The 25,552-nt window shown below is 35.2% G+C and overlaps 1 protein-coding gene across 2 annotated transcripts in view; it reads left to right on the forward strand.

Annotated features, from left to right (window-relative positions):
• The window catches only part of LOC111507811 (uncharacterized), a 198,019-nt gene that overhangs the window by 41,901 nt on the left and 130,566 nt on the right, over positions 1–25,552 (forward strand). For both annotated transcript variants that reach the window (XM_074180093.1, XM_074180117.1), the window contains exons 2-3: positions 14,567–14,704; positions 16,256–16,346. In XM_074180093.1, the coding sequence (XP_074036194.1) occupies positions 14,581–14,704; positions 16,256–16,346 (215 nt within the window). In that variant the 5' untranslated portion in view covers positions 14,567–14,580. The remainder of the gene's footprint in view (positions 1–14,566; positions 14,705–16,255; positions 16,347–25,552) is intronic.

The raw sequence follows: 25,552 nt of genomic DNA on the forward strand, positions 1-25,552 counted from the left end.
GATTTGAAAATGCTGCCATAATATTCGTATATCACTATGAAAATAATAAATTCTGCGTATCGGACGAACGTAATAGGTTGCCCTTTATGTTTCGGGATTTGGCACCCCCTAGTGTTGCAATTTGGAAACTGACAGCTCTATCGTAAAGTTGGACAGTTTTGAGCTTATATGTACTCAGAATATTTTGACATACGCGGGCTATTTGTGTTGTAACTTGAATGATTTATATCGGCCCAAAAATGGAATTAAATCGTGAACATTTTCGTGCGATTATTTTTTACAACTTTCGACGTGTATTAACTCAGCAACAGTGCTTGGATGAATTTGATTCAATTTTTGGCGATGAAGCTCCATCAAGGACCAGTGTTTTCGATGGTTTAGTGAATTCAATCGTGGTCCTAGTTCACTCCAAGACGAATTTCGTGAAGGTCGTCCAAAATCAGTTGTTGTTCCGAAAACCACTGATGCTGGTCGTTAACTGATATTGCAAGATCGTTATGTGACCTACCGTGAGATTGAGACAAGGTATTAGAGGGACCAGCATACATTCAATATTACATAAACATTTGACTGTCAAAAAAAATTTTTCGCGTTGGATCCCACACAATTTCTCAATCGCTCAAAAAAAGACTCGTGTTGATTGGTCGAAGGAAATACTCAAAAAATATGACCGCGTTGCTTCGAAACACGTCACACAGTTGCGACATGTCGCAACCGTACCACTAGATCAACGCAGAACAGTCAATTCTGAGTGGTACACAACCATTTGTTTGCCAGTTGTCTTCCAAGTGATCAGGAAAACCAACCGCCGAAGACGAATCTCTCTTCACTCACACATCGGCTCAAACAATTGTATTTTTGAGCACCCAGAACATCGATTTCATGAGTCATCCGCCGTATAGTCCTGACTTGGCACCGAATTACTTTTTTATTCCCGCACAAAAAAAAAGTGCTTCGACAATTGGTTTAAACGCATGCAAAAGTGTATAGATCTTCATGTGGAATATTTTGAAAAACAATAAAGCGATTTTCGATGATCAATATTTGTTTTTGTTCTCTAATCCCGAAATATAAAAGATGAGCTAGGCGCAACATCATTAGAACAGAATAGAATTCATGAATCCATAAATTAGCTGACAAGCTATTGGACAAGTCAAATTTCACAAAAATAACTAGAACAGAAGAAGCAGACGCATACATAAAAAAACATATAATGTAAAGGGACATTGATATTTTGAAAATAGTATAGTAATAGTATAGTATAGTAGTAGTATAGTAGTATTATAGTAGTAGTATAGTAGTAGTATAGTAAATAGTATAATAGTAGAAGTATTCTTTGATTTCATAGGGTGTTATTCGTAATAAAATGTTCTTAGTTTTTATGCTGAAAATTTTTTCGAGATCCATATCATTCACTTCATTGAGAAGAGCATTGTATAGTTTTAGACCCAGAACAGTGAAGCAATTTTGACGTACATATCAACAAGTTACATGCTAACCAATATACATATTTGTTTGAAGGTGGTTGACAATGTTTCGTGGTGTATCTCATCAGCTCGGACTTCCATTGTCTAATATAATATAAATTGATTTGTAATTCCTGAAAGAATCTGTAAAAAAATTTAAAAGATTAACCGAAAATAGAATTTTATTAAACAAAAACTGAAATTACAAAGAAATAATATACAAGCAACAACCACACAAATAAAAAATTGAAATATTAATAATAATTATTAATAATTAATAAAAAAATATTATCAACTAAAAATGAAAAATTAAAAGATTCCAAAGCAAGTTACGTCACGAAGTTTCGATTATTAGTATCCACAGTCGTCTTCAGGTGATAACTGGACTTATTCCTTATTCCTCCGAGATCTGACTATTTATAAGTCATTCGAGTGCTTTCACCTATCCCCTCTTCCCTCTCTCCGCTTCATTGATTTCAGCGGGGGATGTCCGTTTGGCGGGAGTTGGTCGTTTTTCGCTTGATTAAAGATTTCCATATGTTACGTATCTCTACGCAAGCTTGAATAAATGCCTTGTTGGACAACATATACGCGACTTTTTTGAAATTTCTCCTAAAACAGTGTTCCTCTTTGTGGATGATTTCAGCTTGAGCCCACTTGATGTTATGTTGATGAGTCCAAACATGCTCTGCTATTTCGGATTTGCTGGTTCCTCCTTGCTATGTGTGGCCTCTTACACCGGGAAAAATGATTGAAATTTACCTCGAAATTTTCATTTCGAACGAAGAAAATTACTTCAGTTTTATTGAAAATATATTTTCTCTATTGAATAATTCACATCCCCGAGCGTAATTTCAGTAGGCAATGTACTTTTCATTGAGAATTAAATATTCATCTAATATATGTGTGAAATCATAACGTATTATTTCATGTGAAGAGAAGAACCAACTGGACGATGGGTATTCCCCCTCAGTGAAATGTAAATTTTCGCCATCTCTTTATCGAATGTAAAATTACGCTTGTATTTGTGAGTAATTATTGTATTGTTCATTCTTGTCTACAGAAGCGCATCGGTTTGTCTGACGTGTGCATTAGAATACTTTTGTTGTTGGTGAAAATAAGTAAAGAAGGTGAGTACATTTCTTTTAAAATTTCAATAACTAGTCCAATAAACAGATGAATTCATTGAGTTTTCTCGTTATGCATTATAGAGTGTTTTTTTATTACAAGTATATCCTAACCTCACATCGCGAATTATTTCATACTGTATGGAATAATACAACATATTTTAACTGATTTTCAAATAATTACAGAACATATATTTGAAAATGTTTGTGATAAATACTGAATGGTATTGAGAAAAAGAGAAAAAGAGATATACTCGATAGCAGTGGCGTGAATCATCAGTGACGCCATTTTATCCATTTCAAAAATGGATTTAGATGAGGAATAAAGTTTCGTATTGGTGGTTGCAAATATCGGACAATGTTAAATCGTAATTTCATTCACCTAAAAAATATCTGAACGTTTTATTCGTATCTCTCATAATTTTGGATACATTTGAGGATTTGTGATTCTTATTATTGAACTTGAAAACATTTTTGCGATGGGAGGCAAGTTGGAACTCAAAATTGAAGGAATCGAGAAACACTTTAGGACCTTTTTGTTTCTGTTGAAGAGGTGAACAAAACACTTCATCACCACTTCATACCATATCATTATAGCTATATTTGCTATATTTCAGAAAATGTTGGAAAACATTTGGAAAAATCAAATTTTTCATTTAAACGGTTGAATATGTATCAAAAATTTTTGAGAAATATTAATATTGAATTCAAACTAGTGGTAGTTTTTCTCTAGGAATGTGTGTTCGTCAACTTACTGTGTTTTTAGATTTCTAAACCTATTCATTTGATGATATTTCATTTCTCTTTTAGGATAATACCACCATGAGCAAGAAAGAAAATGTGTTAATTTGAAGAATGGTTTTTTTATTTTGTACTGTTATTTGACTTTTTTGATAATGAAAAAAAAATGTTTTGTAGAATTTCATTTCAAGAATGTATATGAACTTATTTTGTATATACCTATTTTTTTAATATATCAATGTGTAATATGTCTTGTGCATTCAATTATCTGAATTATGAGGAAAAATGGTCACTTAAGAGTCAAGAGTCAACATCCGATTGAGGTATATATAGGTATATATAGTGTATTCAAAACTACTCTGAATACGGACCTTCTTACAACGGAATATCCCAAGGTAATATAACCCGTAAATGAAAAATTACAATGTAAAATTTTATCAGACTATAGAATTCCACTGTGAAATTATATAAAAGTGTAAAATTCTACTGTAAAATTCTGTGAAGAGTGTAATATCTCGATATAAATTTATATCGCAAATTTACCCTATAAAGTTTTATTTCAACACAAAAGTACACTCAAAATGAAAAATTACACTGAAAAATTCCACACTTGTCTTCGGGGTAGAATTACAAAATAATATTCCGCATGGAATGTGAGATCACACACGAAAGTAATTTCTCGCTAATATGGGCGGTAATTAAATTGCCACCGGTACCGGTGGAAAAATTTTTACCAGTGTAGTTTGACCGATGTAAGATTCTCCGCACTCACAGGGTATCCGGTAAATGCAATTTTGGAATCGCAGTCCGCGTTTGGTGGCCTGGTTTTCGTGAGGCTGCTACGGATAGTGTACCCAGATCTGAAGCAGGTCCTGATGTTATACTTGGACCCAATCCTTCCTAACCTTTCCGATAATCCTCTGATGTAGGGAAGTACAAGTACTGGTTGTGGCAGCTTCTCTTCCTTGTGGAGCTCTTGCTGTCTTCTGTTCTACCATCACTCCGGAGTAACCATTCCGCTGAAGGTCATTTTTGAAACCTTTCTTTGTATTACAGAGCCTGAAACCACGGTCTAGTAGAGTCTTGATGATTCCTTTCTTAGTCGATTGATGGTGGTTGGATTTCTGGTTCAGATACTGTGTGAGTGGGTTTTCGATATACAGATGTTTCCCATTTAGTGTCGGTCCTCTTCACCAATCCGTGTAAGATATACATATATTTTTTGAAACAGGTGAATGACATTTATGCCCAATTTACCTAGAAATCTTGATTCGAAAATTATAGAAAATAAACAGTTATGAAAACTTTCTGATCGATTCGGCCGTTACTCGAAGAAGATTCATAGTAATTTCAAAAACTACACCTTACGATTTGATCTTGACAAACTTTATTTTCGAAATAATATATCACAAGTTGTTAGCTACGAAATAGCTACGAGAAAGCTATTGTGATGGCGAAACATGTCGAGATATATTCTCGATATTCTAAAATTGCAAGTAAACATATTTTACTAGCTTTTTGTAACCGAATTTTCCAATCCATTATTCGGTCTATTCTGCAAACTCAACTTTTGTCTCCCCTTGATCATCTGTTCTTGGCAATTTTCATAAAAGCTTGGATGTCCATTCTACTCCAAACTTCCTATCTCGTTGTATAATACGTCTCCGTCAAAGTGAACCACAGTTCGATTCTAATGACTTGCATCTTTATTAATTGACCACATCAGAGGTTCTAATAACAACAAAAACAGAAGCGAGACGAAATATAAAGTGTTCAGAACCAGATTACGTAGCACCTTGAATTGCATAATTCCACCTAACCTACCTACCTCTTTTTTTTTCTCTCTCGACTATCACCTGCATCCCATTTCGGTCGCTCCCCTTATAAATAAATAGCGGGGTGGAGAATGATTTATGTATCGACGATTAGAGATCACTATCGACGACATTTACATGAACCACCGTTCACGGTAGTTGATGGAGTCGATTTGAGGGAGATAGTATTATTTGATGTAGTATGAATGAATTTATGCGAATTTGTTCGGCGGTTATAAATTAGTTTCTTTTGCGGGTGCCTTGCTGTGACAGCTGTGGAAGGTGTAGCAAATTTCGATTGGTGAGTGATCTATGAGAAAGCTGATGACTTTGAGAAGGTACGATTTTGTTTTCAGACTCGGTTTTGAAGTGCATGAATCTATTTGGAAGGGTGAAAAAAGTCAATATTTTCAAACTGTTTTTGATATCATTGTAGGAGAGAAATGCCGACCATTGACAAAATGATAGGAACCTTGAAAGGAGACCAAACTATGTCTTCAATGATAGGCAGAAAGAAATTGTGGAAATTTTTGAAGGAATTAAATTTCAGCTGGGGAAAATGAAACAGAGAATCGCTCTTGACCGAAAGTGATGAATTTTTTGCTGGAGTAAGAGGGTTTCGACTTGAGAATAGAAAGATTTATCATCTGGGCGAAACCTGGCTCAACGAAGGATATAAATAGGAAAATAAATATTCCGGAAGACCTCGTGGCCAGTACTAGAGACCCACCAAGATTTAGCCAAAGCCTCGGTAGAAAATAACATCCTGAGGTGGGTTAAAGGGTACGACAGGGGTAAAGGCAATCGTATTGCCGGCTCTTTAGCCAAGGAAGCGGCTGGACCCAGTGACACCTACAGCCTGATTTCTTCGACAATTGCGGAACTAGCCAAACGTCACACCTATGCTCAATCTCTTAAGAGATGGGACGGAATCAAAGGATGCAGTTTTGCCAGGATCACCATGGGCGCCCTGGGAAGCTGGCGCTGTAGAAATATCTGGCGACGACAAGGAAAAACTGGGTTATCCAATGAATCAATTACCCTCTTCAAATCGTATTTTTACAACCGTAAGCAGTACGTCCATGTCAATGGCCTCAAGTCTATCGAATATATAGCCACATCTGGTGTACCCCAAAGATCAAATCTAGGACCCCTACTGTTCAGTATGTTCATCAATGACATCGGAGCTGTGATTGATGTCAATTTCCTTTTATACGCGGATGACTTGAAACTCTATCACAATATAACATGTTCTAATGATTGCGAACGTCTCGCCCTGAATTTAAATCGCGTTGCTACATGGTGTCGGAAGAAAGTCTATCTCTCAACTACGTCATAAATAATCAAGTTCTGGAGCGTCCTGACACGTTCACTGATCTATAGTAAAACCAATAATGATTGAGAGTAAAGCGCGTTGTCATATCTAAATTTTACGTTACCAGTTTATAGCAGAATCAAAATATAGTAAGCAGTAGAGTTGTAGGTTGTGGCAAATTATAGATAATACACAATACTAGTACGATTAAAAGGTATTATTTATAACAAAAATCAGTAATGAGTTTGTAATGAGTAATACTTATACATTTCCTGATTACTGATCAATTAAAATTCATTATTTTCTGTATAGTGTTAAATATTTATTACAACTAGTGGCAACGCTGTACGCAACGACATTTCTGTCTTTGTCATTTTACTGTAACTTCCATCTCATCGTTGCAGTCCTCACTAATGTACTTGCAGCCATGAGCGTATCATTGGTTTGTGAGTTATACAGCGTGAATTGTACGTTTTACAGTTAAGTTAGTCAGCAATCGACGTGTTGTGATAAGAATTGGTGAAAATAATAGTGCTAATAAGTGTTTAAGCGTTACATAATTATATTTCTACACCGTTCTCAAACTACTCAAAAAATGGGAGACATGGTCGGGCCTTCCACGTCGAAAAAGGTGTCTCGGAGTCTCGGTCAGTAAGAGAAAAACAAATTGTACTGCGAGTATTTCACTGTCTTGAAAGAGATCATCAGCCACCAAAAGATGACTTTGTGCATATGTGCTGTAATTCTACGTGTGTACCTCCGAATAACCAACCGGGCATTTCTACATCATTAAGTTCCACAATTACAAAAGATAAATTAGTTGATATGTGCTCTGATTATACCGGTTTACCAAAATCATCGATTTACAAAATACTAAGAGAAGCAGAAATTCATGGGAACGTACAAACGCCAAAAACTAGAGGCGGACGAAAAAAAATCACAGTTGATGAAGAAGCCAAAACCAGTATACGCAGAACTATTCACAGTTTCTTTTTCAGAAATGAGCTGCCCACACTACAAACAGTTCTGGAGGCACTTAGCGATCATGAATTGGTCCCAAAAATGGGTAAAGAAACTTTTAAGAAACTTGTACACGAAATGAAATTTACGTACGGAAAAGTTGACAGGAAAAGCATTCTCATTGAACGTCAAGAAATAATAGCATGGAGAAGAAACTATCTAAGAAAAATTGACGAATTTCGGAAGCTCAAAAAAATTGTACTTCATGGACGAGACATGGGTTAACCAAGGACATACGGTCAAAAAAGTATGGCAGGATGGTAATATAACAAGTGCACGACAAGCCTTTATTGAAGGTTTGTCAGTTGGGTTAAAACAGCCATCTGGAAAAGGTAGTCGTCTGATAGTTACGCATATAGGAAGCGACAGTGGATTTTTACCAAATGGTGAATTAATATTTAAATCTAAGAAAACAGGCGACTATCATGAAGAGATGAATGCGGAAGTGTTTGAAAAATGGTTTGAAGGCATCATTCAACTTGTGGAACTTGGGTCTGTCATCGTCATGGACAATGCCCCATACCATAGTCGACATTTAGAACCATTACCGAAACAATCATGGAAAAAAGCAGCAATTCAAGAATGGTTAATTAATAAGAACATCCAATATAACAAAGATAGTTTAAAGGCAGAACTACTTCAGCTAACAAAATTACACACAGACAAATATAAAAAATTCGCAGTGGATGAAATGGCGTTAAGTCGTGGAATTACAGTTTTAAGGTTACCACCATACCACTGCGAATTAAATCTACATTGGAAGTGATGATAGTTTTATTGAGAGCGGTTCATTGATGTTTGGGCTAAGGCATTCTGGCGACTACCATGAAGACGGCGATGTGTTTGAATAATAATAATAAATTATTTATCCTCAAAAGATCATTCACATTATATAGGATATGTCATGAAATACAACACAGGAAACAATGAAAACAATAACTAAGTAAAACTCTACGTGTTTCATTATTCATTTAATTTCATTTCACCCTTAATGCTGATAGGAAGACAATTATAAAATTTGATGCCAGTAAAATTTGGATATTTCTCCTACAACGAGCTGGTATGTTTTGGGATCTTGAGGAGGTTACCGTTTCTAATAGGGTACTGGTGGAAGTGTAAGAATTCTACTCTTTCTAAAGTGATTTTTACATGTTTCATTATGTGGAAGATTGTATATGAGTCGTAATTTTTTTTTTGCAATATAAATACTCTAGAAGCATCGACTGCATTCCCCCAAAGCAATACATTGTATGAGATATGACAATAAGCTATGGCATAGTAAACACTTAGTAATTGTTCTGCAAAAAGAATATTGTCACACTCAAGTCCCTGTTGGATGACCCGCTATAATCATTTCGGTGGGATTAACATCTGCTCTGAAAACCAATTGAGTGCTTTCCACCTGAAACTATTCACTTATTGAATATGGAATAATGAATTTGGAATGTTTATGTTCCATAAAATCACCCTACCCATCATAATGAACATTCATTTCCACAAATAGCGCTATCAAAGTTAATACCAACCTATTACTTACATTTACCGTTGGGAAATTACAGTCATGCCTGGAATTGGGTAGACGGCCTTCGCATCGGGCCGAGTGGTTGGTACAGACCTAGGCGTGCCTTATTTCGGATAAATCTTCTGGTCGTGACCGGGTTGCAGCGAAATCAAATGAATTATTGCCGATGAGATGTCAATTTCTTTTTTATATAGTGAAAGTGCTGGGTCGGGTGGTTGGCGTTCTGTAAAAATGCTGGTGAAATTCCTGAACTGAAGTTGCTGAACTGAACATTGACAATACGACGGCTCGCATTCTACTCGTCACTGTAACATGACTTCAATTAATTTTATGACTCTTCAGCCAATCATAAAACTCGGTTAGTAAAAGTCATCCAATACGAACCGCCAATTCTTCAGTCCACATGGACTAGCTTGCTGCGGCTTTATCTCTTTGTATTGGTTTTTTAGGCCTTTGAGGGCGCCGATAGCTTTAAGTGTTCACAATAAAGATAACTTCGACTATAACAGTTTCTACTCATTTTTTGAATTCGGAGACCACGATACAATGTTTTTGTAATTTCAACTAGAGTACTCAGCAATAACATATTACCCAAAACCTGAAGTGAATTCTACTCCCTTTTTTCTTTGTTTTCTTCTGTGTTTTTGAGGTGGGGGCCTGTGTTCGTTTTTCCGACGTAACAAAGACATTCTTTCAGATTTTTTTTCTTTATTACTGTCCTGTCCAAATATTACTTCGCGTTTTCTCTGCAAAATAATTGTTCACCAAGGTGATGGCCTATTCATTTCACGAAAATATCTGTCCTCGAGTGCAATTTTCAGATGGGGGAACACAATGACGTCACATGGGGCTAGATCTGATGATGATGCACAGACCCCATACACATAATCCAACTCATCGTTGATTTGCGTCGGCGTATTGCTTTTCAAAAACAAATATTCATTCGTTTTTGTCCATTTTCATGAAAACAAGTGTCGTCTATAAGTGTCGACCAATTTCATCACATAGCCCATGGTTGTCAGATTCATGTATATCAATTTGACGAGACACTTTTCGAAATTTACAAAACGAATTATTTCATAATTTGCCGCTATTTATTCGCTAATTAGTTGCGGAGGAAAATATTTTTTCCCCCTTTTTTTAAAAAACACATGTCTCGCATGTGAAGGAATTAGATTTGGGTCTGCTAGCTTAACGGTTAAGTCAGCAGAACCCAACATTTACTCAAAAAAATGGAAACTCAAAAAATAGAACACCTGGATATCGGCGATAAGGGAAAAGATGTGCCTAAAGTGAGCCTGAAATTATGTTGGAATCCGATTTGACTAAATGTTTTTTTATAAGGGTGGGTTTTGCTAGCTTAACGTTAAGCTGGTCCAGGACATATGATATTTACGTTAAACGAAAAGCAAAAAAATCGGCATCAGAATACAAAATTAGCCTTAAATTATAATGAAAATAAATGTAAAATTCCAAAGTGGTTCTGCTAGCTTAACAGGGGTGACAAATAAGCAAGACACCATGTATTTGTTTAAACGACGGGAAATTATAATATTTTCCTTCGCAAGTAATTCGTGAGTAACTAGAACATGCTAATGATGTAGTCAAAGATCTGGAAAACTCAATAATAAAAAATCAGTGAGAAAACAGCCACAAATCAATTTCAATAAAATTTTCGTAGATGAAAACTTTATCTGAAGAATTCTATGTAAACTATGTAGTTGATCAAAGCTCATATATGTCAGACTTTTTGTAGGGCAGAAAATGAACTCACACTCTTGTTTTTATTATTTCGTAACTCTGTCAAAACTTTCGTGGATGTGAATTTTTTGTCATTAACATATATTACTTACGAAACAAATTCCGTAAGTCAAATTACTTTGTCGGGCAAAAAATCAATCTCCATCCCTGTTTTCATTCATTTCCAAAAAACATTTGTGAATTTATTTTTTTAATCTATCCACGAATGTTTGAAAGGAGTTATCAATTTTTGTTGAAAATGGATGAAAACAGGGATGATTCAATGCCTAAAAAAATTAATTTGACGTGTGTAACTTGTTTATAATATGTAATATAATATATGATGATGACAAACAATTTACACCCACGGATGTTTTGAGAGAGTAATGGTTTAATATGGTTTCTCCGCTGTGACTCTTTTCAAAGCCTCATCAAAAAGTACTTTGAGATCTGCAAATTTGAACGTGGTGTTATGCTGAGCTACAAAATTCTTCACATCCGCCCATATTAACTCGATGAGATTGAGCTCGCAGTAGTATGGAGGCAGGCGAAGGACAATTTTGTTTTGGCCCTGTGCTGGTACCGAACTCGTACCAAGAAGGCGAATTCACCAATGAACGCTGCCCTTTCCATCTGACACTGGGCGATCACGTGAACATCATGCTTAGGTTTTGTTTTGTTTTACTCTATCTTGGATTTGGATAGACTTTAAATAGCGAATAAATAGCGGCAAATTATGAAATCATTCGTTTCGCAAATTTCGAAAAGTGTCTCGTCAACTTGATATACATCTCTCCGAATCTAGAGAAGTTCTAACGCTATGATTTGTTTGAAAAATATGAAAGACATGGAAAACTCACTAATACTGAAATCTTCATTCACTATTTCAACCTGTGGTGAATACTTTCCTTGAAAACGTGCAGTTTTCCAGAAACATCATTATCATCACTACTATTATCTGCAAATTTTTTGATGTCTGGAATCCGCAAAACGACCTTCCTTCATAATAATAGCAGATATCGACCTAGACGTGCCTTCTTTCGGTAATATTCACCAGTCGTGACTGATAACAACTTTCTGTGGGAGCTACGTAACTGAACTGATGTCATTATGGTAATCATCGGCGTAATTTCATTTATATCGAACGGTGACAAGGGAGTGTGTGTGTATGTGCGGTGACTGTTACGTCATCCGATGCATCGCTCGAGGCACCAGAGGAATGTAGACCCTGTGATCGTCGCAGGAATTTTAAAATGTCCTATTGTTTTATTGCTGCTAGCCTAGCTATTTGCATACTCGTTTCTGGGGATCAGCTGAGACGATTTTGTCGTAGTAGATTTCCGTTTGACGATTGTTGAAATGCCCGGTTTTTCCTTTCACTGCATTTTCTTTGTTTGAACTTTAGAAAAATTCCTCAGTCTGTTAAAATTTGACAACGAAACCAAAGTCCAATCGTCCCCATGGAACAGACCCATGATAATTCTCCAGCTCACTCGTTTTTGCTTGTTCATAATTTTTTGGTCAAAAACAACACCGTAATCATGCCTCGGCCACCGTATTTACCAGATTTGGCCCCCTGTGACTTTTCCTGTTCCCAATATTGAAGAGACACATGAAAGGACGGCGTTTTGCGACGATTGAGGAGATAAAAATTGAATCGCTAAGAGACCTCAATGGTCTGGGTCACAAGATCCTTTGTTTGGAACTTCTGTCCAGGGGCATCGAAAATTATGGGCCAGGTCTCATTCGATTCGGAATGACCTCTAGACACTTTTTGAAAAATATCAAGTGGGGCTCGAAAATAATTGCAAAAGTCATAAACAATTTATTAAAAAAAAGGGGGTCCGATACGGACCGTTGAACAATAAAACAAGAAACAACCAAAAAAATGAAAATTTAAAATATTAATTAGCTGAAAATAAAAAAATTAAAAAATATTATTAACAAAAAATTGAAATTAAAAAATAAACAGATTCCAAACCAAGTTACGTCACGACGTTTCGATTGTTAGTATCCACAATGTTCTTCAGGTGATCACCCGATTCCAATCCAATCTTTTAATTTTTATTCTTCATTTTTTGTTAATGATATTTTTGAATTTTCAGCTTTTATTACCTAATAATTCAATTTTTTTGGTTGCTTCTTTGTGATTTACAGGTTTTTGTTTGATAAAATTGTTATTTTCGGTTAATCTTTTCAGGGATTTCAAATCAATTTATATTATAATGGACAATGGAAGTCCGAACTGATAAAATAAAAATTATCTCACCCATTAAATATCATTATTGAGAAAATATTCACATACCTTCTAGACACTTGAATAAACGAAAATCCATGGAAAAAAAATTTTCCTGTGATTATTTTATTAGATATATTTTAGTAATTAACTTATTTTTACAAGTTTTTAATTTACATAAAAACCCTGATAATTTTTAAATTAAAAACCTCAATTTTTTTCACTTTTTGGAGCTTTTCTTGAAAGCCTTGAAAAAAGATTTCCCTTGGTAAAATTAAAAAAATTTGATTTTCCACTTAGTTACTAATAGTCAAATACGTTACAAAACGAAAAATTCAAATAAAGCAATAATTTTTTTTTTGTAATATTCAAATTTATTCGTATTCTTATTATTTAAAGTTACATAAAAATTATTTTTCATAATTTTTAGCTCTATTTGTTAAAAAATTTATATAAACAAATGTTATGTATACAAGATATTTGAAATTTTTTTGATGGGATTTTCATCAGTGATGAATATTATGATTTTTAAAAACAAAATCGTTTCTTAGAAAAAAAATTATTGCTTAAAACCGCATTTGTTGATTAACATTTTTATTTTCTACTTAATATGAATATTAAGGAACCTTTTTTTAAAATCATGATTTCTATTTCTCTTTGATATTCTGAAAAAAAATTCAATGCATATTTTCTTTATTTATTTAATAAACAATTTGTTTTAAATAAATGAACTTTCACGACATAATTTTTTTAAATACTGCCAGAAGAACAAACACAACCATGTGTCACTTTTTGTGTAAAAAAATGAAAAATATTTAAAAAAATTGTAAAAAATAGAGAACACGCAGATGTATAATTTTCAAGGAGTTCAAGAAAAAATCGAATTGTGAAAAAATTCATAGCTGTTATTTTGCAATATTTTTCGAGGTGCGACCACTAATTTTTTTGTGATTCCTTCGTATTTTGAAAACACATATAACACATATCCAAAAAAAATCGCATATTGGCAAACTTTCACGATTCAGGAAAAAATTTGGGAAAAATTAAAATTTAAACTTGAAATTGATGAAAGTCTTTTATAGTTTTTCCGCATTCTACATCATTCTCCGTAGGAACCAGATCGTTATCTTTTTTGGTAATACTTTAAAATTTCAATCTTACTTAGTACGCCGACGTGAAAAATTGGTTCAGCAAACTTGGTTGACACACCACTAGATGGTTCCACTTATGTTTTTTTTTTCAAGGACAAAACACAAGTACTACAGGAGAATCTCCAAGGTGCCTGTGTCTTCAATGAAAAATTGCTTGCTCGGTACTGACTATGCCAAATAGGCTGAAACAGCGTTGTGCCAGTGGTTCTTGATTTGAAATCAAATTGTGGATGGTCGTATGAGTGCCCATCTATTTTATCTTTTCATTTCAGTTCAGGCAGCGTATCGTTCATTTAATTCCCATTATTGAATATTATTAACAAACTTGGAAAATACTTCTCGAACCAAAGATACATCATTGTTATCTTAAGAATAATAAAATGTGAAGAAAAAAAAAACATGGAACTCACTAACGTTAAGTACTTCTTTTACAGGCGTTATCAACAGAATGGAGCACCCGATAAAAAGACCGGAGAAGATAAAGCTGACTGAGATAAACCCGTATCTGACATGTTATCTCTGCAAAGGATATTTAATAGACGCGACGACGATATCGGAGTGTTTGCATTCGTGTAAGTATACAAAAGAGGTCCATACTACAATGTTTCAATCGTACAAAGAGCAGTGGTAATACCACATTCATATTACATATTCACGAGATAAATACGCTCGACTGTACCTGAAACATCTGTTGACAGACACAAGAAAAATTATATCTTAACCAATGCCTGTTTCTGGTAAAACCAAATCAGTGGATGTTGAAAGAATTATTGTATAGTATTATTACTTTGATTAAAACCATGTTAGATATACTTCCTCTCCCCCTCAAGGCATCACATCATCATAATGACATGGTTTTGATTAAATTGTTAAGATTTTCTCTCCCATTATTCTGTGGCAGATGGACTAATGTCCATCTGGATAACCTGGATAACCTCGACTAGTTTTGATCATCATTTCAAACGGATCTGATGAATTTTCTATCAGATTCAAATCAGGTAAGCACGCATGCCTGACAAAAATCCTGCTAGACGGGGACAGGGGCATTATTCTGCAAGGATAAGAAGCTCTCCTTAGATGCTCCTCTCAGCAGCTCTAAACATACCATTTCTTCCCTGCACATTGGAATATATGTGACGTCTTTTCTGGAGCTGTTAAAACCCTTGTTCGACGGTATTTTGTGAAACTAGCTCTTGGTTAATCTAGAAAAATAAACTTAGTTATTTTTCAGGAGTTGCTTTTACATGTTTCCATGTTTTACTGGTAGGCTGATATCAAACTAAGTGAAACTACCTCAAGGTTCAGAATAGAATCTCATTTGAGTCACATGGAAACGAATATACCTTTTGGCTCCCACTTCGAGGTGAAGTTTGAAGTGGTTTTAAATTGGAAGATCAACGACAGGTTACAAGTTGCAAGATAAATATTCAGGGACAACCCATCGTCGCAAGTTTTCAACCAAAAATGCATGCAATAGTCACGTATGTGCAAAGTATATTATGTAGTCCAAAAATATATGTCCTGAAAACTCTGAAGTCATATTTACTTGCGAGTCTAAACCGATTGAAACTGCAAATACTCTTCAATGTAACTGACAGAGAAATATCACATGACCTTGATATGGGTGCTAGGTCATAAGGAAATCAAATAAAGTTTGTTTTTCCGCTAATGAAGGAGCCAATATCTTTTTCGCTAGCGCTGAACTTTCTCGATGACTCTTGAAAAGCTACATGCTTCTAGTATTGACCTTTGTTACAATGTCATTTAACTGTACAAGGAGGGTGATGAACTGCAGTACAGATTCCAGCATTCATCTGTACCCATTCTGGTTCATGGATGAGGTACATGACCTTCTTGTCGTTAGGGAAGCACTGTTTAGAATAAGCATCTACGCGATGGAATGTCCCAGCTGCTCCAGTACTCGAAAAGACTCTAATAAGATTGTAACATCCAGAATGTCAGTAAGATTTGTTCCTCCACTGCAGTTTTGATGACCAGAGATTCTTTACTAGGATTTGCTATTATCTTCATTGATAATGATAGACTTTTTTGTTGCAAAGAGCATATTCACCAGTTGTTTTTTAATTTCACAATTTCTTTTTGAATGTGCTATTTTTTTTCAGTCTGCAGGAGTTGTATCATCAAGTTCCTCCAGGATAACAGTTACTGTCCTGTTTGTGAAGTCATCATCAACAAGGCCAAACCTAATCTCAAGTGAGTATATCAACCAGTTATATTTATTTTTACAGTTAGGAAATGTTGAATACCTCCGATATGTACGATTGAATTCTGAATTATATTACCTTTATATATTATTACTTCGTCGTATAAACTCAAAAACTGTTGAACGGAATTTTATACGTTTTCACCAATGATTCAAGTGATTCAAGATGGTTTATACTTTCATGAAACACCATCATGTTCGATGGTGTACTTCGAAGTGTCTGGATAAGACACTTGCCTTATATCCTCATCAGCATCATTTTGGCTAACTTTACAAGACAAATCACTCATTTCTTGCATGATAGTACGACGTAATGTAAGAGGAAGAGATAGTTCTGCTCTTTTCAGGATGACGATTCATATGAACATTCATGCGGTTTATTAATTCAATCTTAGTCGTAGTAGATTTATTGTGATTGAAAAGGGAATATTTCCGTGAGAGATTGGTCATCAGACAGCAAGTCATGATGGTTAAATCTCTGAAGAAGCTAGACAGTCGCGCCAGCGAAACGTCAGGAATAAATTCCAAAAATCCACGGCTTTCAAACTCGAAAAACAGTGACACTAAAATCCTCAGCCGCGAAAGTCTAAACCATTTTGTCAGAGAATAGTTTTTTTAGGAAAACACTTCTTGACTCTCTACCTCTACCTCTCTACCCGTGCTAGGAATCACACGTTGAAAGGTCAGACCTTGTTAGTCCATAGGCTGAGGCTTTTGAAATAAGAGAATTATATCACATAACGATGACCAATTTTCTCCATATTCACAAATTCAGCCGCTATTGCTGGCTGCCAAACGAATACTAAACAACGCTGCGTCTTCAAACTTGACAGAAGAATATACAGGGTATTCCATATTCAATGGTCTATTGGACGTATCTAGAAAATAAAAAAAGATGAGAGTTTTAAATTTTGGTTACCGATGTGAGTGGTTGTGATCTATTCTTTGAAAATATTTTCATGATCGCAATGTTGCCACATCTACATGTAACAGACATCAACTTGGGAATTTCAAATGGAACACTCTATATATTATATCATTTTTGAATTCTGCATCAAAATCCATATTACTTTTGTTGAACATGTTCTATACTTATCTCTCATCGTTTTTAAAATATTAATTATTTTGTAATTTTTTTTTGGCGAAAACATGGTATTTTTATTATTTAATATCGCATGAATTAAGTGATACATGAAACTCTACTTCTGGCAACATTGAGATAAGATATGGTGGTTGTTATTTCAGAATGGAACCCAAATCTTATTTTATACAGAGTCTCTGAAAAATACGTATCAATTTGTATCTTCGATAAACAACCATAACTATTTTTTTTTCAAATGGAACACCCTGTATATTACTCAATTTTCGAATTCAGTCAACTTTATTCAACTATGTCCTATACCTATCTCTGACCATTTATGAGATATTAATTCTTCTATACAAATATAACATTTCTAATACAACAAAATTCGGGGAGAGTGTATTATTGAACATATCGAATAATGAATAATTACTTTACATTAGTTCAGAAAAGTTTAATAGAATACATGAATGAAATTTCATAGTGGGTGTATGACAAACATTACTGATTTGACACAAGAACTAACACTTTTCAAAATTGAATTGATAACAAAAATAATTCTTTACTAGAAAACAAGAGATAATATTGTGAAACTAGCTTCGCAATTATTTGACATTTGATACTGATATGACAAAAATTCAGTAGCTCAGATGCTTGAAATGTTGACCATTTATTTGTAAACATTGATGGATTGATGTTATTACGTGATCAGTCGTGGCTCTGCGGATTTCCGACGGCTTGATTATCTCGAAGACACATCTAACCTGATCTTTCAGTTCCTGTTTCGTGTCGATAGGTGTTCTATATACCTTTTTCTATGATTTTTCCCCAGAGGTGGAAATCTAGGGGAGTCAGATCCGGTGATCGAAGCGGTCAAATCTAAGGTCCCAAACGATGTATCCACCGATCTTCGAACATATCGGTTAGTTCCCTACTCACTTCACGTGTGCAATGTCCAGGAGCTCCATTCAACTTATACCAACAATTCCGAGACAAGTTCAGGGCCAAATTATCCAGAAAATCACTCACAGTCGATCTCAGAATATCTAAATATTTTTCAGAATTCAACTTTTCTTCATAAACGCAAATAGAAACTTTATCATCCATGAGCATACAAAAAACATTAAAACTGAATTTTTTGTTGGAATTCCCTTTGCTCAGAAGTGGTTATTTCGACAATTGAATATTCGCTCACAAAATTGTCATTTATCAGGTCAAATAATTTTTTTTTAAAGTTTGGATCTTTGTACGTCCATGTTAGTGCCATTTCGCAAAATTCTATCCGTTTTGGTGGATCATCTCTATGCAAAGCTTGCAACCTAATTAATTTATAATCGTGCATATTATGTTTTTGTAAAATTCTCCATATAGAAATTTGCGATATTCCCAAATCAACTGCAGCACTAGATACTGATGCATGAGGATAAGCATAGAAATATCCTAAAATGTTAATTTCATTTTCCAAAGTCTCCATTCTTTCAAAATTCTTCATACCCACCTCAATGATATTGCTATCGAAAATTAGGCTGAACGGAATTAGAATATTCAATGTTCAATCAGCTAGTTCAACGGCCGGAACACACTCTCGCAATTAAAATTAGTAACAACTAATTTTATCGATCAGCCGCCGTCTGTTTCGTCCTATCAATTATCGAATCTGTTAATTATACGAGCAATAAGCGACTCGACTAATTGATTGATGTACCTTTGAATTATCGAATGCGAATGCAGGGGAAGTTTTGTATGTGTGTGTTATGTGCGAAACGATGTATAACATAATAACGCTTTTACACGTTTTGAGGTCCATCGAATCGCGTCTGATAACGGCGCACATCAAAGGGTCGTGAGTAAAGTACCATTTTAATTGTTAAATAACCGCAGAAGTGAAATCGAAACACGTAATGACGTGTTACGGTCCGCCGGATTGATTTAGTGAGTGGAGCGGTTTTGCATTGGAAATTGTCCGTGTTGGTTCGTTTTGAGGCGTTATTTAATATAATATTATTATTGATCAATTCAGTTTCGATGTCACAGTCAACGTTATAGTGTTTTCGAGTTTGAGGACACAATAAAAGTAGCTGTATTTGTTTGAAGGTGATTGACAATGTTTCATGATGAATTTCACTAGTTCGGACTTCCATTGGGTACTATATAAAATTATTTGAAATCCCTGAAACAACTAAAAAAGAAGAATTGAAAATGAATTGCTGAAAATAACAATTATATTAACCAAAATAAACCTGAAATGAAATAATAGTGAAATAAAATACAAGTGATAATAGAACATTTGAATAAATAAAAATGAAGAATTGAAGAAAGAAAATAAAAATGAAAAGTGGAGAGATTCCAAGTCATGTTAGTTCACGACGTTTCGATTGTTAGTATCTACAGTTGTCTTCGGGTGATGACTGGACTGATTCCTCCGAGAGATGACTATTTATAGGTCGTTCGAGTACTTTCACACTTTCACTTATCCCCGCTTTCCAATTTCCGCTTCACTGGTTCCGTGGGAGATGACCGTTTTGGCGGGAGTTGGCCATTTTTCGCTTGATGATGGGTTTCCATATGTTGCGTATGTCTACGCTGGCTTGGCTGAATACGTTGTTGGACAACCTGTATGCGGCTTCCTTGAATTTTCTCCTAAACCAATGTTCCTCTCTGTGCAAGATCTCAGCTTGGGACCACTCGATATTGTGTTGATGGGTCCAAACATGGTCTGCTATTCCTGATTTGCTGGTTTCCCCTCGCTGTGTGTGTTTCTTGTGCTCGGCAATGCGAACATTCAATGGCCTCTTAGTTTCACCAATATAGGATTTTCCGCACTCACAGGGTATCCGATAAATGAAATTCTTGGAATCGCAGTCCGCGTTTGGTGGCCTGGTTTTCGTGAGGCTGCTACGGATAGTGTTACCGGATCTGAAACAGGTTCTGATGTTGTACTTGGAACCAATTCTTCTTATCCTCTCCGATAATCCTCTGATGTAGGGAAGTGCAAGCACTGGTTGTGACGGCTTCTCTTCCTTGCGAGGCTCCTGCTGTCTTCTAGCCAAAGTCTTTTCTACCATCGCTTTGGAGTAGCCATTCCGTTAAAGATCATTTTTGATGATGTCTAGTTCCTTCTCGAACCCTTCTTTTGTATTACAAAGCCCAAAAGCACGGTCTAATAGAGTCTTGATGATTCCTCTTTTAATCGATTGACGGTGGTTGGATTCGTGGTTCAGATACTGTCCCGTATGAGTGGGTTTTCGGTATACAGATGTTTCCCACTTAGTGTCAGTCCTCTTCACCAAAACGTCTAAGAATGGCAATTCGTTGTGGATTTCCTTCTCCATTGTGAAATTGATGGAAGGTGGAAGCACGAATTCTTTACACAAGATGAGGGACTGCCAATGGGATCACCACTTTCACCAGTCATAGCCAACATATATATGAAGTGGTTTGAAACTCTGGCCATGGAAGAAGCCCACAAGAAACCTCGAGTCTGGTTGAGATATGTTGAGATACCTTCATAATATGGAACCATGGGAATACTGAACTAGATGCCTTCTTGAAACACATCAACAGCGTGAGACCTTCCATCAATTTCAATCACCAGTGAAGCGGAAAATGGAAAGCGAAACGACCTATAAATAGTCGTCTCTCGGAGGAATCAGTCCAGTCATCACCCGAAGACGATTGTAGATACTAACAATCGAAACGTCGTGAACTAACGTGACTTGGAGTCTCTCCACTTTTTATTTTTATTTTCTTTGTTCATTTCTTCATTTTTATTTATTCTATTGTTCTATTTTTACTTGTATTTTATTTCACTATTATTTCATTTCAGGTTTATTTTGGTTAATATAATTGTTATTTTCAGCTATTCATTTTCAATTCTTTTTTTTTTAGTTGTTTCAGGGATTTCAAATAATTTTATATAGTAGACAATAGAAGTCCGAACTAGTGAATTGAAAATAGCTATAGTCTGTCCAGAAATGAGAGGGACTACAATAGTAGGTATATCTGCTCAGGAAACTTTATCTCTCTGCAATTGAGGGTATTACTCATAAATGGTTTGCATCTTATCTATCGGGTAGAAGTCAAAGGATTAAATATACCACGGTATCTGATGTTTCTGACATAACGGAGTACCACAAGGCTCAGTACTGGGACCTACCCTATTTCTACTCTATATCAATGACTTGACTACCATTAATATTGAGGGTAAATTTACTTTATTCGCCGACGATACTACAATATTACGGCGCAATACCAACACAAATGATCTATAGAATGCTATCTGCTCTGATATTTCCAAACTCTCAGATTGATGTAAGGCAAATTTATTAGCTTTCAATGTCTCAGAAACCACCGTTTTATCTTTTAATTGCATTCTTGATAATAATCCTCTAGCTTCGAATGTGATTGAGAACACGTCATACAACAAATTTCTTGGGTTATTAATTGATAATAAGTTGAAATTTGCGGACCAAATACTATCTCTCAACAAAAATTTCATCTGGATGTTATGCTGTAGAAATAACCTCTAACGAACTAGGACTAACTGCAGCTGAAACTGTCTATTATTCATTAGCAGAATCACATCTAAGATATGGGATCCCTTTCTGGGGGGTAAGTAATCAAACTCGACTCGAGTCGATTTTTATTCTGCAGAAAAAGTCATTGAGATTTCTCTGTAGAGCCATGGGAATAGTTGTTTTCTGATAGGCGTTAGTCCATTAAACCTACTGTGTAGGTATATCGAGACTGGCTTGAACTTTGAAGTAAATTTGCATTAGATTTTTTTACACTCAAAACTTAGTACAATATACTCAAAACTTATTTCATGTTGAGGTATTGATAATAAGAAAGTAAGCAGAAACCATAGCAATGTTCTTTTTAGATGGTATCCATTAAAAAACTGTAAATAATTTCCGTGGCAACGTTAGTGTAAAACGCCTTGTCAACTTGTTTGGCATGTTACAACATTATTTGTCAGTATTTTAAGTTCGTTAACTTCAAGTCTGACAAATGGTTAGATTAACAGAAATTCATAAAATAACAGTTTTACAAATGATTGGTTACGGAGATAAAACCCGAACACAACAGGAAGTAGCTCGCCTATTTCATAAGAAACTTCCTAATTCACCACCCATATCTCCAGGAACAATAAGCAAAATAGAAAAGCAGTTTTGCGAGCTTGGTCATGTGGGGCAGATAAAAAAGTAGCTGCCAATGCAATGAGTGATGAACTCAAATTAGATGTGATGCTTGAGCTTGGGGAAAACCCACATACATGGAGTAGACAGGCATCCACTATATTTAATGCTAGCCATACGTCGATAGTAAAAATATTAAAATAAAATAAAATGCATGTCTTTAAAACGTCACCAGTTGAAACATATTTATTTTCATATGCAAAATTTTATAAATTCAAGCTACTGACAAATTAGATTTTTTTTTCAAAAGGCTAGTTTATCAAATACAGTAATTTTTTGTCCTTTCTACATTTGTATTCATTTTTAAATTTAATAATCTGATTATTTTATAGATCTGTAGAAGGTAACAATCCTAAATGAAAAACTATTTCAAATATTAATCGTCCTTCTCAAAATGAAATATTTAAACAAACTTAGTATTCACGAATTTCATTCATCTTCGCATCATACATAATATGTCATTGGAAAATTTACATTAATAGGTACCCTTAGTCCGACGCCTATTAATACTATCTTCAACGCAATAAGCGTCGGTCGCCTCTTTTGACGTTGTTTGTCGCAAGTAACTATTTCAATGGTTCGTTAGCTGCTTCCTCATGGGGCGGGTAGAAATGTCTCAGTGACTTTGTGGAATAATAATTGCACTTGCTTGAGGCGACTATGTTGCTTTCTTTGATGTGCTGGCATTTTTGCTAGTATTATTCCACTCTATGATAATATCGAATGGCATATAGGAGCATGCATTGGAAAATTCTCAGCCCCCTAAAGAAGCAAACAAAACTTGAAATTCAAACCAAATCATCCAAAGAAACAATTCGTTCAGGCCAGCCTCAACTCCCTACACTGTAGCTTAATGGATTGACTTCCATCACAAAACAACTACTTCCCTGGCTAATACCGCGAAGAACATTGGATTATATCCGACAGGTGTCAGTGCAGCATTCTTCACTGAAGTTATTTCTGCATATGCTGTTGGCGAGAAAACTGCCACAATAGATTTTCATACATAGATTTGCAGACCGGTTTTGGGCTGTTTGACCATTCGTCCAGTGAAAATTACACAATAAAATGAACTTGTAACGTCCTTTTCAACACGACAAAATTTTCGGTGTGGTATTTTTGAATTTTACAAATGCTAGATCTCACAACTGAAAGCATTCGTTTGAAATCAGACTCCAGCGAATATTTTTAAGGGAGAAGAGGACGGCGGAAAGCACGGATGGCGGCCCTCGTAAACATCCAGTATCGATTATCTACTCTGCTCATTTTCCAACACTGTGTCATTTGAATTTTTATATAACCTATGAAATGAACTAATTCGATTGGGGAGATGAAAATCTGCATAATGAAATAGGAGAACAAAGTTAATAAGCTTTGTATTACATTATTTGATTTATCTGCTTGCAGATTCAAACCAAATGATTCCCAAAATCTTTGTTCTGCTTCTATCCTAATCTGATTTTCACTTCCACAACTTCATTTATTCTTACGGCATATTAATTCGAAATTAATTAGATGTTTTCATGACGCTCCAACATTCACGAAGGGTTTAGTCTATGTCTATGCATGTTTTCAAGGGAGCAAGACGTTATTTTTCTACGACCATAATCGTTATTTAGAAGTCTGGGCGGCCTAGTTGAAATTTACAATATTCAAAGAGAAAATCTTGATTGTATTAAATTGAACAGGAATTTTGTGTTTAGTATTGCTCTAGTTTTGTTAGTTCCTGTATTCGGATGAATATCATCTGATTTGAAACTGAAAAATTTCAAAAACTTTCTCTATAACGACTCGATGTTTCAATAATAATTGATTATATTGACAAAATGTTGTACAAGATGTAGTAGGTGTGTATAATACAAACAATTACTAAATGATATCTCCTACATTTTTGTCAGAAAATCAGGTTCTGATCTTGTCATTTGAATAATGAGTTGCTGTTATTAAAGCTTCTAGAGTTTCTGTAAAAAAATTACATTACATGCGTTGTCTAATATAACGCCTAATTCTCTTATTTCTTCGCATTGTTAGTTAGTGTAATTATGGGACAAGTTGTTGTTTTTGTGACTATAAGATATAGTGTTGTATTTTTGAATGTTCAAATACAATGTTTTCCCCTAGCATATATTATAAACCAACTCAATATTGCAAATATTGGCAGTCTGAAACAGATTCAATGTTGCTGTAAAATTTTAAATCGTCAGAAAAAAATTCAGTTGGAATATTTATGGTTTGACATAATAACAAGGGACCTAAGTTAGAACCTTGTGGCAGACCTGAGCTAACATAAGAACTAGGAGATTTGGACGACTCTAATTCAACAAACTGCAGGGAACTGTTAGAGATTCTGTGAAACACATTTCTTTAATTCGGCCAGAAAAATGTACTTAATGTTCTATGGTATGAAAGGCTATTGACTTGGCCTTGAGCTGCCCCCAGCTAGCTCATTAGGTACTAGAATGAACTTTGGATGAAAGAAAATAATTATATATGAAGTAGCTCCGTGTTATCAGCTTTGAAATGGTATGTCTATGTTCAGAAAAACTAAACGAACTTGGCGAAAAGAACCTAACCTAACAGAACCTAACCTAATTGAAAATAAAGAAGATCTAAATGAAACTCAGTTGGGTTTCCGAAAAGGTAGGTCAACAACAGATGCACTGGCGAAGGTACAAAACATCGCAGACCAAGCAAACGTTGCGCCATATAACGTTGGATTTACGAAACGCTTTCAACTCCGCGCCATGGGAAGGGATCTTGAACGAAATCAAAAGAAGAGATATACATGCATACCTGTACAATATGATTGCCAGCTACCTTGAAGAGAGGGAGTTAATAGTAGGACCTGTGGTGTTCCACAAGGCTCCGTAATTGGTTCCACATTGTGGAACATATACTATGATGGCGTACTGAATCT

The sequence above is a fragment of the Leptinotarsa decemlineata genome, unplaced genomic scaffold, assembly GCF_025532065.1.
Source record: "Leptinotarsa decemlineata unplaced genomic scaffold, Ldec_3_MD MMD2_P_RNA_scaffold_1, whole genome shotgun sequence".
In the NCBI taxonomy this organism is placed as follows: Eukaryota; Metazoa; Arthropoda; class Insecta; order Coleoptera; family Chrysomelidae; genus Leptinotarsa; species Leptinotarsa decemlineata.